General features: G+C 53.6%; 5 protein-coding genes across 5 annotated transcripts; 1 reads left to right on the top strand and 4 right to left on the bottom strand.

Annotated features, from left to right (window-relative positions):
- Positions 1-837: 837 nt before the first annotated feature.
- CPAR01_09469 (dihydrolipoyllysine-residue succinyltransferase) lies at positions 838-2,311 on the bottom strand (the record flags this gene model as incomplete). Its single annotated transcript, XM_060493734.1, has 2 exons — positions 838-1,134; positions 1,196-2,311. The coding sequence occupies 2 exons, from the start codon at positions 2,309-2,311 to the stop codon at positions 838-840; spliced, it is 1,413 nt and encodes a 470-aa protein (XP_060347864.1).
- A 1,100-nt stretch (positions 2,312-3,411) lies between these two features.
- CPAR01_09468 (protein tyrosine phosphatase-like protein) lies at positions 3,412-4,325 on the top strand (the record flags this gene model as incomplete). Its single annotated transcript, XM_060493733.1, has 4 exons — positions 3,412-3,628; positions 3,746-3,959; positions 4,034-4,173; positions 4,252-4,325. 4 exons carry the CDS (start codon positions 3,412-3,414, stop codon positions 4,323-4,325), a joined length of 645 nt encoding a protein of 214 aa, XP_060347863.1.
- A 224-nt stretch (positions 4,326-4,549) lies between these two features.
- Positions 4,550-6,189, bottom strand: CPAR01_09467 (uncharacterized protein; the record flags this gene model as incomplete). Its single annotated transcript, XM_060493732.1, has 3 exons — positions 4,550-5,191; positions 5,498-5,952; positions 6,012-6,189. The coding sequence occupies 3 exons, from the start codon at positions 6,187-6,189 to the stop codon at positions 4,550-4,552; spliced, it is 1,275 nt and encodes a 424-aa protein (XP_060347862.1).
- A 650-nt stretch (positions 6,190-6,839) lies between these two features.
- CPAR01_09466 (uncharacterized protein) lies at positions 6,840-9,663 on the bottom strand (the record flags this gene model as incomplete). Its single annotated transcript, XM_060493731.1, has 8 exons — positions 6,840-7,414; positions 7,474-7,651; positions 7,703-7,914; positions 7,967-8,115; positions 8,180-8,304; positions 8,357-8,904; positions 8,974-9,308; positions 9,398-9,663. The coding sequence occupies 8 exons, from the start codon at positions 9,661-9,663 to the stop codon at positions 6,840-6,842; spliced, it is 2,388 nt and encodes a 795-aa protein (XP_060347861.1).
- Positions 9,664-10,023: 360 nt separating this feature from the next.
- CPAR01_09465 (ATPase) lies at positions 10,024-12,238 on the bottom strand (the record flags this gene model as incomplete). The annotated part of the gene is made up of 2 exons (XM_060493730.1): positions 10,024-10,862; positions 10,912-12,238. 2 exons carry the CDS (start codon positions 12,236-12,238, stop codon positions 10,024-10,026), a joined length of 2,166 nt encoding a protein of 721 aa, XP_060347860.1.
- Between the last annotated feature and the right edge of the window lie 340 nt (positions 12,239-12,578).

Here is a 12,578-nt window from a genome sequence, read left to right as displayed (position 1 = left end):
ATGTCTCCGTTCTCGATGCTCGCTCTTTCGATACGCGGCTTACACGCGGGGAAGATCTGTAACTAACCCCATGCCGATGGCGCACCGATCTCTATGCCGTCGTTCGAGTTGAAAGTCAACCGAGTAGGCTAATTAGGCAGGCTATCGGCGACTCGGAAGTACCGAAGACAATTGGCCTCGATCTCAGGCCAATATCGAGGCGATGCTCCTCGCAGGCAATTGCTTTGCTCGTTGTTGGCCTGGAAGTGATCAAAAAAGCTGCCCTCGGATATCGAAGCCGAGACTTTTGCGTGGATCCGCCGTGACACCAAAGTCAGCCTCCTCCGGCTTCTACACCCGGATAGCCAGCAACGACGGCAATATATCTCTTTTATGTCAATTGGATAGTCCTGAAAAGAGTATGGTGTTCGGATCGCAGTTTTCTAGATGCCAGTGGATGGCATGATGGCAAGTGTGGTTGAACACTGACTCCACTATCGCCCCTAATGCTACCTTGTTAGATGCCTGGTATCAACAGCCCAAGTTCCTTCAGACCTCTATGAGCCAAGAGTGGTTGAAGTTGAAAGTACTTGCAATGAAGAACGGGCAATGTGCTGGACGCTGGATTCTCCGGATTATCTATGACCGAGCCCCCATCTAAGATGTCTAAGATGCAGCAATTGTACGCCCCCAATGCCCGCACAGCAACGCTGTCAATCCAATCCCACTCCACCCATTTACAAAGTAAAATACAATTCGGCACGATGTTACACGAAACCATAGCCGTACGCAGTCTATGCCCCTTCTCTCGCACACTGTCTCTCCTCAACGCAAATAAACAGAGACCTTATTCCATGTTTAGAGAAGAAGGCTGGAGGGGTCCTCGATGTAACCCTTGACGGCGCCAAGGAAGGCCTCTGCCTCGCGCTGCTCAATGAGGCGGTGGTCGTAGGTAACGGTGATGTACATCATGGGGCGGATCTCTAGCTTGCCGTCAACGACGACGACGCGCTCCTTGATGCCGTTCATGTTGAAGATGGCGGCCTGGGGGTAGTTGATGACAGGGGTTCCGAACATGGAGCCAAAGATGCCGGGGTTGCTGATGGAGAAGTTGCCGCCCTCGAGGTCCGGCATGGCGAGCTTGCTCTTGCGGGCCTATAATTTAGTTTTAGAAAGTCTGTACTTCTTTACAGCATAATCATAATGCGGTACTTACCTTGTCGGCCAGCTCAGCAACACCACGCTCAATACCAACGATGTCCAAGCTCTCCACGTTACGCAGCACAGGCGTAACCAGACCCTTAGGCGCAGACACAGCGATGCTGATATCAACGTAATCCCTGTACGTGATGATCTCCTTCTCGGTATCCATGGCGGCGTTGATCTGGGGCACGCGCTCCGCGGCCAGACACGTCGCCTTGGTGAAGGCGCCCATGTAGCCGAGCTTGACACCGTAACGCTTCATGACCGCCTCCTTGTTCTTGGCGCGCCAAGCCATGAGGTTGGTCATGTCGACTTCCTCGATGCACGTCAGGGAGGCCGTCATGTTTTGCGACTGCTTGAGCTTCGTGGCGATGGTCTTGCGCATGCGCGGCAGCTTCTCGACGCGCTCGCCGCGGGAGAAGGAGCCCGTCGCGCCAAAGGGAACCTCGGACGCGGGTTTTTGTTGTTGCTGCTGCTGTTGGGGAGCAGCGGCGGACTTGGATGGTGCCGCGGGCGCGGGCTTGCTCTCCTCCTTCTTGGGCGCCTCGGGCTCCTTCTTCTGCTCCTGAGCCGGCGCGGCGGCGGGCTCGGGTTTGCTTTCGGGCTTGGACTCTTCCTTCTTTTCCGGCTGGGACTCCTCCTTCTTCTCGGCGGGTGCGCCGCCCGTCTCCATGCGCGCAAGCTTCTGTCCGACCTCGACGGTGTCGCCCTCAGCAACGAAGAGCTCGACAATAGTGCCCTCCTCCGGGGCGTTCACGGCGACGTCGATCTTGTCCGTCTCGATGCTGGCGACTTCCTCGTCGGCCTCAACGCGGTCGCCGACCTGCTTGCCGATGGAGGCGATGGTGCCCTCGGTGATGGACTCGGCCATTTGCGGGACGGTGATGATGACCTCGCCATGCTGGATACGGGTGGTGCTGAAGGAGCGGTATTGGGAGGAGAGGGCGGGGAAGGCGTGAACGATCGGTCTTGAGGTGGTGCGCGTCGCGGTTGTGAGGGATCTCGTCTTTGTGGATGTCGGTTTTGATGCTGCGCTGGTGATCTGGGTGCGAGCTGCGGATGCGAGTCTGGAAGAGGCCGCGGAGGGCTTGGCCAGGCGGCCGACGGCTTGAAGCTGAGAGCGCATCATCTTGGCGGTTGTAGGTAGAGGAGAGGAGAGGAGCGTGGTAGTTGAGCGCCCGGCGATCCTCGACGACAAGTCTGGGTGTTTCTGGTGGTGTTGAATGAGTCTTTGACCCTGGTTAGAGAAAAGGGACTCGGAAAATCGTTGTGTAAATTTGACGTTGGAGCTTTGCTGGGCGCTGTGACAGAATCACCTGCCGCTTTAGCCTCAGAGATCAACAGCTCCGTATGGCAAGCACCACAAAGCAGGTCACTAGACTATCTCAATAATCTCTGGTATGTATCACGGCCTGAATTTAGTTTACTACAATCTTCACATACATCGATTTTGTGAAGGTCTGTTTTCTCATTTGGGACCTTGCGTTGCCTGCAGTTCTCCTATGAGATCAATTGGAGCTTTGGGACTGTCCATTCTCTCAAAATGACTTGATTATGCCCCTCACTTCCTTTTCATGGAGTAAACTTGTGACGGTCAAAGATAGAAAAGACGATTTCAAATTGGAAAGTCATCTATTTGCTTAACGATCAACATTGCCAATACCCGCGAGAGAGGTAGCCCAAATCTCTCAATTCGTAGACCAGCCCCAAAAGCAGCGGCGCATTCGATGGCCCCCGGTAACCCTCTGGGAAGAAATCGGAAAGGCTCCGCATCCGCATCCCGGGACGAGCTGCCCGAGTGGATCCGTAGCTTGCCAAACACCGCCGCATCATTGGCCAATTCATCACCCGCAGTTGACAGCCGAAAGACAGCGCCAAAGGGATACGTACCGCCTTGCAGGGGGTTTCGGCTTCTCCTTCCTCCCTTGCGGCTTACCCGGCCAGACGGCTTCTTCTCCTCCGACGTCTCCTTTCTGCCTTTTCCCCTGTGGTTTCTTGCGGTGGATGATTTCTGCGCCAGCACAGGCAGGTAGCAACTTTAGTCATCGCACATCTGCCAGACAGGGGTCTCTGAATCTGCAGACCACGTCGCAGCGAGGGGAAAAAAAAAAAAGAAAAGTCAATTGATGGCCCGAGCTCCTCCATTCACATGCACCCAGAAAGTGAAAACTGAGGTTATTCACAACCGTGACGTGACTCGCGCGATTTCATACCCCTCCAGCCAGCACAATGGCTGCCAAAGATTTACAAACAAGCGGCAGCAGCCAAAGAGTCGCATACCTAACCCTCTACAATACCCTCTTCGCAGCACTATGGGCATCGATCCTCCTCACCGTCATCTCAACCGCTTTGTCCGAGGGTAAACTCGCAGTGTACGCTGCAGCAGAACCTCGCTCGCGATGGGTGCAGACGCTCACTCTCATTGAAGTGGTTCACTCAGCCGTCGGTGCGTGACTCCAACTCCGTACCTCCACCATTTTTCAAACTACACTGCTGGATACATCATGCCAGGGACATGAGACATCACGCACGCAAGACCAACTTGAACTAACCCGACCCCCAGGCCTCGTCAAATCCCCCGTAGGCACAACAGCCCTCCAAGTAGTCGCCCGCACAATCATAGTCTGGATGGTCTGCTACAGCTTCCCCGCCGCCACAGCCTCCTCAACAGCCTACGTAACCCTCCTGCTGTCCTGGGCGACGGCTGATTCCATTCGCTACGCCTACCTGGCTCTGAACCTCCACGGCAAGGCGTCTGATGCGCTCGTCTGGGTGCGGTACGCTGACGCAAGCCTTTATTTTTTGGTGTCTTAGTTGACTTAGGACGGTCGAAACTGACTATCATGATTAGGTACACCATGTTCTACCCCCTATACCCAATCGGCATCGCCTCGGAATTCTGGCTCCTCTACCTCGCCGTCGAACCCGCTTCGCGCATCAGCGCTCTCATCCCGCCTCTGTTCTATTTTTGCTTGCTGTTGTATATCCCCGGTAAGCCCTACTCCCACCCCCTTATTGGGACTTCCCATAACTTGCTTCCTCGATGCTGATACACGCATCTGGGTCTAGGGTCTTACACCATGTACACTTACATGATCAAGCAGCGCAAGAAGACTCTCGCAAAGACGAAGAAGACGCAGTAGTCCGGCAAGTCTCTGCCTTCATAGAAGCGATGGACTTCCCTCGAGGTAGATGCGCTCTGAGAAGGCAGGTACTGGTAACGGATGGACGTAAACAAGATAAACTTGCAACTACCTTAAAATGTCGGCCAAACTCTACCTTGAGCGTGAATCCGAACAAAATGCGTACAAAGCTCCAGCCATCTTCCATCAATTCTCGGTAAGAGACGCACATCTCGCGCTCAGTCTTACAAGTTATAACGGAACGCCTTGTCCTGCACATCCGTCAAGTCAGAATCAACCGCAACACCCATCTGCACCGCCTCCGCGCCTCCATCATGGCCACCAACATCATACTCATATCTTCCCTCCGCGGCAAGCCGGTCTCTCGTCGCATTCTCCCTCTTCAAAACAACCCCATACACAGCATACGTGATAATCAACCCCACCCAACTCGCCATACTCAGTATACACCCCTTGGTATACCGCGGCGCATCCCCCTCCGTCCAGGCCTGCGGGGAGACAATACACCCAACGCAGTACACGATAAAGAACCCAGCACTAACCACACTCTTCTTGGTATTCCCCTTGACATTGGACGCCATCATTGACGCCGTGGAGCTTAGGAGAGAACTGCAGCAAGCCGCGAGCCAGGTGCTTGCCACAATGCCCCACTCTGCGCCGTGCAGTGGCAGCGCGAGCAGCATGGCGGATCCGAGGAGCGGGACAAGCGAGAGGCCGATGGAGGTGTAGACTCGCGTGCCTGGGAAGAATCGCGGGATGAGGGCGCTGGCCCAGATTGTCACGAAGCTGATTGCGCCACCGGGGAGGCCGACGAGCATTGTTGTGAAGGGGGAGTAGCCGAAGCCGTTGATGACGAGAGAGGAGAACTGTTTAACCAAATGTCAGGTGTTTTCGCTGGGAAAAGGATAAGGAAAAGCACTTGCCTTGAGAATGGGAGTCGTCAGTGTGATGCAAAGCGCCATCATGAGATACAACCACGTCGTGGGCTGCCTGAACGCCTCATACATCTGTTTTGTATTGAACTCCGCGCGGTCTCTGGTCCCACGATCAAGGGCCAGCCTCCGCGTCGCGATCTCCCTCTCCCTCTCGTTTAGGAACCACGCTGTAGTTGTATCCCTCGGCATAAGTAGGCAAAAGGCAACGCCGCACGCCGCTGTCAACCCGCCGCTGACAAGGAACATGACCCTCCACTTCTCCAGCGCCATTTTAGCGGCGCCGCCGATCCCGTACATCATCAGCGCGCCGAGAATTTGCGAAACACCTGACATGGACACCCACGTCGCGACGCGGATGGGGTGCTCGCGACGGCGGTACCAGTTTGATGTGATGATGATGAAGGCCGGGGAGACGGCGCCTTCGGCAAAGCCGAGAAAGAAGCGAGCCGCCGCAAGGCCTGAGAAGTTATGCGTGGCGCCGAGGGTCATCTCGACGGCACCCCAGGCGATGATTGTAACACCGACGAAGAGCGTTATAGGCAGACGGCCCATGAGGTAGGCGGCGGGATACTCGGAGCAAAGCTGGCCAAAGTAGAAAAGGGAAATAATCCAGGAGAAGTCTTGGCCTGAAAGGCTGAGGTCGTTGCGGAGGCCAAAGACTGAGGCGTAGTTGATGGACTGCTTATCGAGATCTATCGGGGAGTATGGTCAGTCCGAAGGCTCGTGATAATGTGGATCGAGAGATGCTCACACTGAAAGAAGTAGACAAAAGCCATCAGGGGCATTAGAACTCGGTCAAGCTTTCGAACGAGAGCAGCCTCTTCCTCGGAGCTAATTTGTTCAAATGCTACATGTTCCTCGTCTTGCTTCTTGGTCATCTCGAGCTCTTCGGCGATAACGGTTTGCGGATCCTCTTTCGTGTTCGCCATCTCGTCGTACTTCAGTCGCCAACTTCCAAGTCAATGTTGTTGAAACTCGAAAGCTATTCTTCAGTAAGGTGGCACAGCCAAGTAGTCGGCGGTTACTGTAAACTCTTCGGCCCAGTAGATTGGAGCGTGGAGGCCTAACAAGATAGTGTCCTGTCAGAAGTATCAGGTCTAGAAAACTGAAAATAAAATCGACAGCCAGGAGGAACTTAAGTAGCCCGGATGCCTGCTTCCTCGTTCTCTAGTGCTCCCAATTCCGGGGTGATTATCTGGGGAAGCGCTTGATTCATCGTGGAGCTCAGAGGATTGCGGGGTTTGCCCCAGACTCTCCGCAAGCCGGCAATCTGGAGAGGTGCAGTTCAGCGAGTCGCTCGGGATACGAAGCCAGAGTCCCCTACTATCGGCTGGCTATATCGTGTGCAAGTAGCCCGGGGCAGAGACCGCGGGTCCACTTGCCCTCGGGAACTACACCCGAGGACCTCTACATGTCAGGTTCTTCGGGCTTGGACTGATGGCGTTGGACTAGACGTGTCCGCGTTAGAACAGCTTCCTTCCACATTGACAAGTCACCGGGATACGTTCAAAATGTCGGTTTCGAGTACCAGGCTCTTTGCGGTGGACTAAATATCATTGGAGGCCGAAGGATTCAGCTATCATTGCTGCCACGGAATCTGGTTCTCTAAAGCTTCCCAATCCGCCTGTTCGACTCCAGTAAACGAGAACCCGGGGGTATGGTAGACCCAGTACAGGCTGTTCTCGCCCTCCAGAGGTATACTCGCCAAGTCAGCGCCACTGAAGCCAAAGTCGTGCTGGCCATCCATTTCCTGGACTTCCGACGTTGAATCAGTACTATCCTGGACGTTTGATAGTCCCTGGATGTTCGGTATTGCCGAACCTTCACTTGTTGATGGTCCTTCTGGAGCCGTATCACTGTTTCTGTAGCTAGTCGAGAATGAAAAGGGCTGCGCCATGAGATCCATGAATGACTCTTCGGGGGCCTGGAGCCCAGATTGATAGACAGGTAGGGCGAGATGCGAACACATCTGGTCGAGTTCTGCCAAGCGTCTGGCTGCAGGTCGATTACCCAGGGCGGCAAGGTACCTGAGAATGGCCCTTGATCCGTCGATACCTTTGTGCCCAAGACCTTTACCAGGATTTATGGCTTGAACGAGGACAAACACATATCCCACGGAGAATGTTGCGTCTAGGTCGAGAAATGCGTTCTTTGCTATGTACCAAATGCTGTCAACGAAAAGAAGCGTATCGGAGAAGGAAAGTCAGACTCACCAAGTATCTCACTCTTCCGAAGTTCTTGCAGGATGACAAGAATCTTGCTTGCTGTCTCGACACAAATCTCTGCAAGTCGTACGAGTGCAGGCCTGACACGGCTGTAGTCTTCGCGATCTGGGTCGCGACTATTTCGAGCCATGTACAATAGGATTGGCCGAACGGTATGTATTACAGCCTACATGTGTTAGTAAACGTCTTTGGGCTATGGGCAGTGACCTTCGAGTACCGAGTAGACCGAAATATGCAAGCTGGAGCTAGTTCTTGATACTGTAGTCGCGGCTTCAATGAAGGGCCGTCCTGCGACGGTTAGCCCAGAGGGCTTGATCTCCATCGAGTACTCGGATGGCATGTTCTTTTCCACTTCGTACAGGGAGTGTAGAATATCTTGGACATTATTGATGAAAGTTGTCTCAGGCTCGTCTCTTTGTGAGTAGATTGCTATCATGGAGTCAGTCCCATTCCAACACATGTGGGATGTGATGCGACAGACTGGCGGTTATCTTTCCGGTTATCCTCGCCGCTTGAACATTGACGTCCAATGCTGTGGCGGATGGGAATCCCAGCACCTCGTACGGGGACTTTGTCGTTATCACGTAGTCTTCAATGGACATGGGGAATCCGCCTGCGGCACATAACCTCCTAGGGGAACAGTTAGCTGCATGGGAGCTTGACGCCAGTACATGGCCTCACGATGGGGATGTACCTTTCTTGCATGTAGATAGACCACCATAACCTGTTCCTATGGACATTTTCCGAGCGGCGTGGATTCTGAGAATTGTTGGATCGATGCATACCATGGCTGATGGCCAGCCGTAAGGCAGTATTGGACTACACGCGTCAGCAGCTGTAACTCCCGGGCTCCCATTGTGTCTCAACTTACATGCAGATATGCATCATCTTTCCGATCCGAAATTTGCAGGTATAATGCGGTCAAAGCCATGATTTCTACCCCGATAGTCCCATGCTTGCGCAAATCACTCAGCAAAGGCGTCCTCTTTACTGCTTCCCTGAAGTACATCGTCCCCGGAAGTTCTCCGTCCTCATCATCCCGTCCCTGCAAGAGCCTCCCAACCGCAAAGACAAGCAGTGCTTCCACAATCCAGGTCTCTGTCAACCGCACATCGGCACTGGACTCGTGATACAAGATGGATAGATTGTCCGAAAAGGCACGTACGTCGAAAAGCTGCTGCGAAATACCAACGTTGAAGATGACGATGTCGAGCATCGCGTGGGCCTCCTCTTCCGGCGGCCACTGACTTCCGATCGCAATCTCTAGTGCGCGTCTGTCAATATGCGGAAGCGGAGTCGCGGCGTTGACGGTGGACCGCGGACTAGCGGTAGAGCCGGGATTGGACCGGGAAACGAGGAGTGTCTTGATCTCGGACCCGAAGGTCTCGCTCGAGGAGAGGGCGGACTCGGGTGCGATTGCTATTCGCCGGGATTAGTATCCGAGGCCCGGGAGGTCGCCTGATAGACGGTATATAAAAGTGCAATTACCTCTACCTGCACGAGCAGGTGATGATGTGGTCTGGGCCTGGGCCTCGGAAGTTCTCGTCCTCTCAAGTGTGGGAGATGATGTTGACTGAGACATTATCGGCCCAGGCTGGCCCAGTGGAACGGGTGATTGGCATGGGATGTTACCATCTAGATGGTCATACATATGCATCACCGTGATCTCATTCAAAGGATCTTCGACGTTGTGCAGCTGCGCTGATGACGACGCCGGTGCTGGTGCTGTAGCCGGGGGCGTCGAAGAAGCGGCCTCGAGAGCCGACCTCTCTCCTCTTCGTCGCTCATAATAGGCGACTTTGTCCTCAAGCTCCCTAATCTGTCTGTATCATGTAACATCATTCTTAGCTACTTCGGCACCTTCTTTGATGTCGACCGTGAATACCGTCGGCGGACCAAGGGCAGGACGTACGAGACCGAATACAGCTTCCTCTTCTCCGAAGCGGAAAACACACATTCCAAACCCCGCTTGGCACAGTACTTGCACGGACGCTGGCCGGAGCACTTGACCTTCTTGTCCCGGCAAATCTGGCATGCATTGGATGTGCGAGCAGCCTCGGCTTGAGAAGCCGAACGGAAGCGTCTGGATGCTCTCGTTGGCGTCGAAGTGCCCCCAGCTGGTGGGCTCGCCAGAGTGCGGGTGTTGGTTCGTCGATTGATAGTCGAATCGACGTCCATGTCTGTTATCTTTCCTGCAAAGGCTGAAAGGCTCTGCCAAGATCTCTGGCCCACGAATGAGATATCCGGGGAAATGGGTCAGATTGTTTGTGTGGTGTTGTTGGGGTGTAAGGGAGACGTATCCGTGGGACGTTGTTCATGAGACGAAGTATTTAGTGGATTGTGGGGCCAGCGCCGGGTACTTTGCACGCTAATTGAGGGAAGGTGCACCTATTGACCCCGAACCCCAGATTTGGAAGCGTCTACATGAAGGAGCACTGATTGTTCAAGTCGACAGCAAAAGAAAGCTCCAAACTGTGTGCTGCGGTATGTGAAAACAATCGACCACGGTATCCAAGTTTGTTCCGATTCAACTCGTCATTAATTATACAAATCATCGTCACCATCCGACTCCTTTTGCTTCGAAGCATGTGGGCTTGTCACCCGAATGCCATTCTCCAGCCTAGCCAGACTCATCTCATAGTTCTTGTGATCGCACCACTTAGAAACCATCTTGACAGCCGTCTTAATCTCACGGCCGTTGAGCTGCCAATGCCCAAGCTCCTTGATATCCTCGTCCGTGAGCAGCTTCCTTGGACCTTTTCCTTCATCACCTAGCTCTTGCTGAGGCAACCTTCCAAGGAATTTCCGCCAGATAAGCTCCCTTGCATCGGGGCTCAGCGCCTTGAACAACAAGTGCAAGCTCACTCTACTCCGAAACGCCGTATCGATGGTGTTGTACAGGTTCGTGGTCAAGAAGATGATTCCCCGGAAGTACTCCAGCTCGCGCAGGAAGATTGATACAAGCTCGTTGCGCGCGATGTCGTTGGGGTTCCGCTCCGCCATGAACACATCTGCCTCATCAAGTAGAATCACAGCGTTCCATTCGGTTGCCATCTCGAATACCCGCTTGATCTTCTCGCCTAGCGTCGATGGGTTGATGCCAAGGTCCTCGGCCTGCAGGTAGAATAATGGGCGTTGAGTTCTGTCTGCGACCGCTTCGGCAGTGAGTGTCTTGCCAGTTCCCGGTGGGCCGCTGAGGAGGATGATGAGGCCTTGGCCTTTGCCAACGATAACATCTTCCATCGCGGTCTTGTTCGCGTGGCCGTGATTCTCGACGAAGGATAGGACTAGGTCCTTCTGCTGTTCGTCATAGACGAGGTGATCGTAGGCTTGGGCATTCCAGACGATGGGCTCGATGTCCTCTACGTAAAAACCGACTGTAGATGTTAATAAATTGAATTGGGAATTTGGAGTTGAGCAACTTACGCCAAAGCTTGTTCTTCAAGGCGAACCCCTCAATCAGTGGAGACATGAAGACGAGGTCCCCCGGACGGGCGAGCATCTCTTCCTTGTTCTTCAGCTGCGCCTTCTCCCCAAGATGTCTCCCGTTTTTGACACCTGATTTCTTCGCTTCCTTTCCTTCCGATTCGAATTCTGGCTCGCTATGATCATCGTAGATAATGTGCTTCTTAGTCACACGATTTCTTCGCGTCTCAGCGTCGTCATTTTCTCTCTTGCCCTGAGTCCGTTCGTACTTGTTGAACCCGACAACATCAATGAGGATTCTGCCCTCTACATTGTGCTTGCTCTTCAGTCCCATGGCAATGCCGTTGTAGGTACAATATGTCAACCCCTGAAGATCCAAGACCTTCTTGCCCCTCGTTAGGGTTCTCTGTAGTATTTCTTCTTTGTTCAAATGGAAATGCAGAGGGTAATGAGTGAGCTCTAGTATCGGCCGGTTCCCCGCGAACTTTGGGATCTGGAGCTCTTGGTCGGACCACACGAAGCTCTCCCCATTGAATGTGAGAATCTTGCACTTGATGTTGAGGAAAACGCCCTGATCAGTCCTCTCATACGATGTATCTTCTACCTTGCACAACAGCTCCGTGTTCTGAGCGCTGCTGTACACAACGGAGTTTCGCGGGAAGTAAGTCCAAGCCATTTTGAAGTTGATGAGACCGCTGGCCTGGAGCTTGCGCTTCTTCTCGCGTGTCTCGCCTAGCATATCGTCCAGGGTCCGTACTAGGAGCTGCAAGTAGCCCTTGAGCGAGCCGTCATCCGTCGTCTTGTACAGGTCCAGTATCTCATCGTAGCAAAAGAAGAGAGATCGGAACGGGGCCTCAAAGGTAGCAGTATCGCTAGGATCGAGGTGAACATCTTCTTTCTTGAAGATGGGCTCCAGGGCAGCGACGAGGGTCGGGTTCTGGATAGAGATTTGGTGATAGGTCAAGGAGTATCGACCTGCCATGACAGGCTTCTCAATGTCCTTGATCTTGTAGACTTTGATGGCGGGCCGGTCTTGGCTTTCGGCGACCTTCTTGCTCATCTGCTTGGGAGGGAAGTCGACCCAGTCGTATATGCCATTGCAGCTGTTCTTGCCCTCATAGTAGGTCTTGACGCTGGCATCGATGCCAAAGATGGGGTTCTTGGGCGACTGCTGCTTCTTTGGGTCGTCGTCGGAGAGACTTCCCTCGATATCAGAAATGGGGCGCCCGACTTCTTCTTTGTGGGGAAGAAGCTTGCAACGCAATTGCCATGCCTTTTCCGAAAGATTCTCCTTGTCGAAAACGTCGCGAATGTCGCTCAGGTGCATCTTGGCTATTCGTTTGCGTTGTGTATGGAAATGGTGGAAGATCCAAGGCTGAGGATCCGAACCGAGCAGAGATTGTGAAGATGGTGAGATGAGAGATGGGATGAATCAAGAAGATCAATCCTTTTTCAAATGGCAGCCTTGTTGCTTTGATGCTGAAGCCTGAAGCCTGACAGCTTATGCCACATAAGCTGCATCAGGCTCGACAATGGCGCAGATGATAGGACTCGAGGCAGATTGGTTCGCGGCCCATGGGCGCATGAGATTGGCCTCGGCGTTGTCCTAGTGGCTGACCCGATCTATCTGCAAAGGCAAAGGTACTGTACGTATGTGCTGACTTTGG

This window comes from Colletotrichum paranaense (assembly GCF_030867605.1).
Source record: "Colletotrichum paranaense strain IMI 384185 chromosome Unknown Scaffold_7.1, whole genome shotgun sequence".
In the NCBI taxonomy this organism is placed as follows: Eukaryota; Fungi; Ascomycota; class Sordariomycetes; order Glomerellales; family Glomerellaceae; genus Colletotrichum; species Colletotrichum paranaense.
This window is presented reverse-complemented; position numbering and strand designations above follow the sequence as displayed.